The sequence below is a fragment of the Telopea speciosissima genome, chromosome 1 (genome assembly GCF_018873765.1).
Source record: "Telopea speciosissima isolate NSW1024214 ecotype Mountain lineage chromosome 1, Tspe_v1, whole genome shotgun sequence".
NCBI lineage: Eukaryota > Viridiplantae > Streptophyta > Magnoliopsida > Proteales > Proteaceae > Telopea > Telopea speciosissima.
The window spans coordinates 21113313-21117322 of record NC_057916.1 but is presented as its reverse complement, the minus strand read 5'-3'; the positions used below and the strand labels follow the sequence as shown (position 1 = coordinate 21117322).

At 42.5% G+C, this 4010-nt stretch overlaps 1 protein-coding gene across 2 annotated transcripts; it reads right to left on the bottom strand.

The window, feature by feature from the left end:
- Positions 1–864: 864 nt before the first annotated feature.
- On the bottom strand, positions 865–3104 carry LOC122648963. Of its 2 annotated transcripts, none has more exons than XM_043842295.1 (5): positions 2518–3104; positions 2003–2347; positions 1526–1895; positions 1069–1180; positions 865–960 (listed from the first exon to the last, which is right to left on the bottom strand). In XM_043842295.1, exons 1-5 carry the CDS (start codon positions 2824–2826, stop codon positions 921–923), a joined length of 1176 nt encoding a protein of 391 aa, XP_043698230.1. In that variant the 5' UTR covers positions 2827–3104; the 3' UTR covers positions 865–920. The 2 variants fall into 2 exon arrangements, with proteins under 2 accessions (XP_043698230.1, XP_043698229.1); XM_043842294.1 differs by having other exon boundaries at positions 1073–1180.
- Positions 3105–4010: the final 906 nt, after the last annotated feature.

Sequence of the window (4010 nt, the reverse complement as noted above, 5' to 3'; positions counted from 1 at the left end):
CCCCAACACTCCCCCACCCCTCCTAAAAAAAAAAAGGGGGAAATCCGGTGCTAACCATTCCCCAACAAAAATTGTAAACAAAAAATACTTCATTGCTCCAACCTCCACAGAGCGCACTCACACCTATTCCCCACTACCCCCTGCCTAAAACAAAAGTAAATAATGAAAATAACTCGAACCAAACACGTCTGACTAAACATTTGCCTACTAACGCACTTGAAGCTGGCTTCGCAATCCTAAACCTATACCACTACTTGCTCAGCAGTAAAACCCCACACCTTAATTAAAAATAATATGCAAGATTCAAGATTCAAGAAGATAAATATTAAATAAGCATTAAAAATAAAAACTTATTCAACATCAAAAAACGCACAAAAAAACCTTCCTTTTATTACATTTATATTTATAACTGGCCCAATCGTAGGGTAGGGTATGGTATGGGCTAGGCTATGGAACTTCTTTTCTTCTTCTTCTTCGAGCCTGGAGCTAGCTATAACCCCAACCCCAAAATAAAAAAACACAAATACCAAAACAGTCTGGTCTTCTTCTTCTCTTCAACAAATAAAGACTTTATTTTCTATCTTCTTCCGATCCATCTTCTCCCTAAAGACTAAAACTAAAACAAACACATTTCTTCATTCTTCCAAAACTTCATCGATTGCGAAAATCGGCTTTTATAAAATCATCCCTACAAAGAACCACTAAACCCCTCCTCTTCCTTTTCTTTTCCTTTTGTATTTCTCCTCTTATCTTCTTTCTCATTTTTAACTTCCCACTTCAATCTTTCTTCCAACACAAAAAAAAAAAACTAAAATACTATTAGTAAGGAATTAGTAAGAACAATAACAAAGCTTCTGAGTCTCATTCAATACGTCCACTCAGGAGGAAGGCGTATCTCATGGTTCATCGCCGACTCTGTTCTAAGGCTCCGCTTCTGCTGACATAACACTCCATTGTTTCCTGCAAGAAAATTAAAAGAGAATTATATAAAATTAGGAAAAAAAAAACCTGTTCATGATATGAGCCCTTGAGGGGTCTTGCAAAGACGAGCTGTGAGGGACTAAGTGCCTACCATGATCATAAGCAAATCCTCCAGCGAAGCGAGGCTGAGAACCCATTTCATCAAAACTCAAGTTCAAGGCCTGGACCACTCTTGCAGGAACCAAAACTGTCGAACATGCTGCTGTACCAAAAAGGACAAGAAACAGATCAGAACACAAAAATTCCACGGGAAGAAACCTACGACACCAATGCTATGAAACAACTTCCGCCGTACTAGATCGCGTTAAAAAATTCAGTCGACAAGAGATTCCGGAGGAGAAAAAACCAAAACAAACACCGTTGTAGATTTAGAAAGAAAAAAAAAAAGAGACTAATCACCACTTACAAAAACCCAACCCCCTTTCTCTTTTTATTTCATCTGTAGCTTATTACGTTTTATTTGTACCCGTTACGCTAAACCACGATAAAAAAAAAATTATCAATAGAAACATGGTAAAGACATGATTAACAGCAAACAAAGTACCTGGCTTCTTGCGAAACTCTGCAGGGCTACCAACTCTACGAGGCAAGAAAACCCCAGTTCCAGAGGACTCCCTCTTCGAATCAGCACCTCCAAGAAAAACGGCTCTCATGCCAGAGCCCGCATTATGGTGATGATGCGGATGAGGAAGAGGTTGCGGTTGCTGTTGCTGTTGCAGCGGCGGCCATGCAGAGGATGATAGATCTAGAGGACGGCCACATCTGCCGTTGCCAAACCCACCAGGTCTTGTTGCTTTGTTTGAAACCTGTTGCTGATGGTGCGGCTGCTGAGCTGTTCCTGCTAGCTTCCCCTGCTTTCCCCAAACAGAGGAGCACTGCTGCTTCATTATTTGTTGTTGTTTCAACTGTTGATGCTGCAGTAAAAAGAAAAAGGCCCCAGTACATACAGTTATAAAGTGAGAGAACGCAACTAAAACCAACTGATGAGGATATTTCCCTATACAAGACTCACGAGATTAACCTGATTTGACTGCAACTGCTGGTGTGTAAAGGCTTGATTCGAATACATAGCCACATTGGGGTTTTTCAAAGGCGGAGTGATTGAAGCCGGTTTTCTAGGCGGACCCAGGAGCCCTCGCCCTTGGTGGCACTTGGGAACTTCGTCGTTCATCTTCATCCTCACGACTTGCCCCGCCGCAGCATAAAGTAGATCCCAGGCATCATCTTTGCCATTCATCGGCGTTGATGGCGGAGAGCAAACCTGAGAAGGCCCGTTTGGGCTTCCCCGACTGGAGCCAGCGCTGCCTGCCGACAAGCTCCCAAATGCGCACAAAGTTGATTGGGGCGAACCAGACAAAATCCATGCCTTCAAAATTAGAGAAAGAAAGAAGAAGCTTAAATCAGATTTAACTATCGAAGAAGGGAGGGAAACCACGCTCTCAAAAGATAAAACTGCAGCTCAATCGATTCATTGTGAAATAGCAGTAACTCTGTATATTGTCTTTATGTCTACTTAAAGAAAGTGACTGAGGTTACCTTGGGGTTTTCAGCACCAAAAGCAGGGCCGGTGCTCTGGTCGTGTTCCTGGAGCATAGAGCGAGCCATCTGGAGAGTCAAGCCGGACATGAGATCATCCTCGTCGCTCTCGGTCTCGGTGGAACCCATCACGGACTCAACAGGAGAGCTCAGAGCAGAGGAAGCCCCATAAGGGAACTCAGAGGGGAAAACCCTAACTCCACCATGGCCGATGTGGCTATTCCGGTCCTTGCCGTCCATGAGCATATCGTCATCGGTGAGGAACTGCGAAGGCAGCCAAAACTCTCCGTCATCCAAATCTTCAGCCATTCGAAATCCCTTGAAATAACAGAGACAGAGAAAGGTTGGGGAAAGATGGGGACAGACAGGAGCGTAGAACCACAAAATAGATGAAGTGGAGCGACAAGGTTTTGATAGTGCCGCGTGATAGCGGTTGCTGCGTCAAGAAGGTTTAATAATAACCAGCTGAGTTTGCAAGATTTGCAGTCTCAGGGCCCCTCCAACAAAAGAAAGAGAAAGAAAAAGAAAAGTAGGAAAAGATAGTGTGAGAAACAGAGAGAGGCGAATGTTGAAAGGCTAACACAGCTTTATCTAGGTTTTGAATCTTCTGGTTCTTCTGAAACTTGGGAACAGTTGGAATGGTTTGGGTGAGATGAGATAGAGAGACAGAGAGCTTATTTTGCTATCGAAGCTCTCACTGCGAGGAGAAAGAGCGAATGAACTTGCCAGACGGACAGAGAAGGAGAAATAATAAGCATATATATAATAAGAAATATTAATAAACAGTTCAAATTTTAAACAATCAAGGAAAGAAAAGGAAGGAAGGAAACCCTAATAAGAAGACATGCCAGTATGAAACAACAACTGGATCCTGCCCTGCCCTAACCTTAACCCCCTCTTTCTCTTTCTATCTCTTAATCGCAGTGATTGTGAGAAAGAGAGAGAGAGTATAAAGTAGTTGGAGACTGGGTGAAGACATTTGTCCTTGTATGCCATCACTGCCAACTGTGAGAGCCACACATGTGCAGTCCTGTTTTTAAAAAATTTTAAATTAATTAAAAACCATACCGAGGCGTTACCGTTTTCTTATACTAAACTAATACTGTATTACTTTACAGTAACGTAACCACAAACGGTGATGATTAATAATTATACTTTATAAAAACAAACCCCGCTCTCTAATATTTGACTCTTTTACCCTCATCTGTTTTGAGTTCTATCCCACTTCCTACCCTAGACGGCTAGACCCCTAGTGGCTAGTAAAGCCGTAAAGGTCGTGTTCGTGAGTTCGTGTGTTCCGCTTTCTGCCGTGCTCGGGAGGACAAACATGCTTGTCCTCCTGGCGTCTACATCACTGATCATCTCTTCTAAGTAAACAAAGATTATTCGTCACTTGGGGTTGATAGGATACTCATCGCCTCTATCATTCCCATGGATGTCTATCGATTTAATTTTTCTTGTCTTCCATCGATCACAACATATTTCACATCCTT

Excerpts from the sequence above, each read along its gene's own strand:
- LOC122648963 (XM_043842294.1), bottom strand. The coding sequence starts at position 2,826 with ATGGCTGAAGATTTGGATGACGGAGAGTTTTGGCTGCCTTCGCAGTTC. Across the intron at positions 2,348-2,517 it reads TTGGTGCTGAAAACCCCAAG|GCATGGATTTTGTCTGGTTC; the intron begins GTAACCTCAGTC and ends CTAATTTTGAAG. Across the intron at positions 1,896-2,002 it reads AGCAGTTGCAGTCAAATCAG|CATCAACAGTTGAAACAACA; the intron begins GTTAATCTCGTG and ends TTTTTACTGCAG.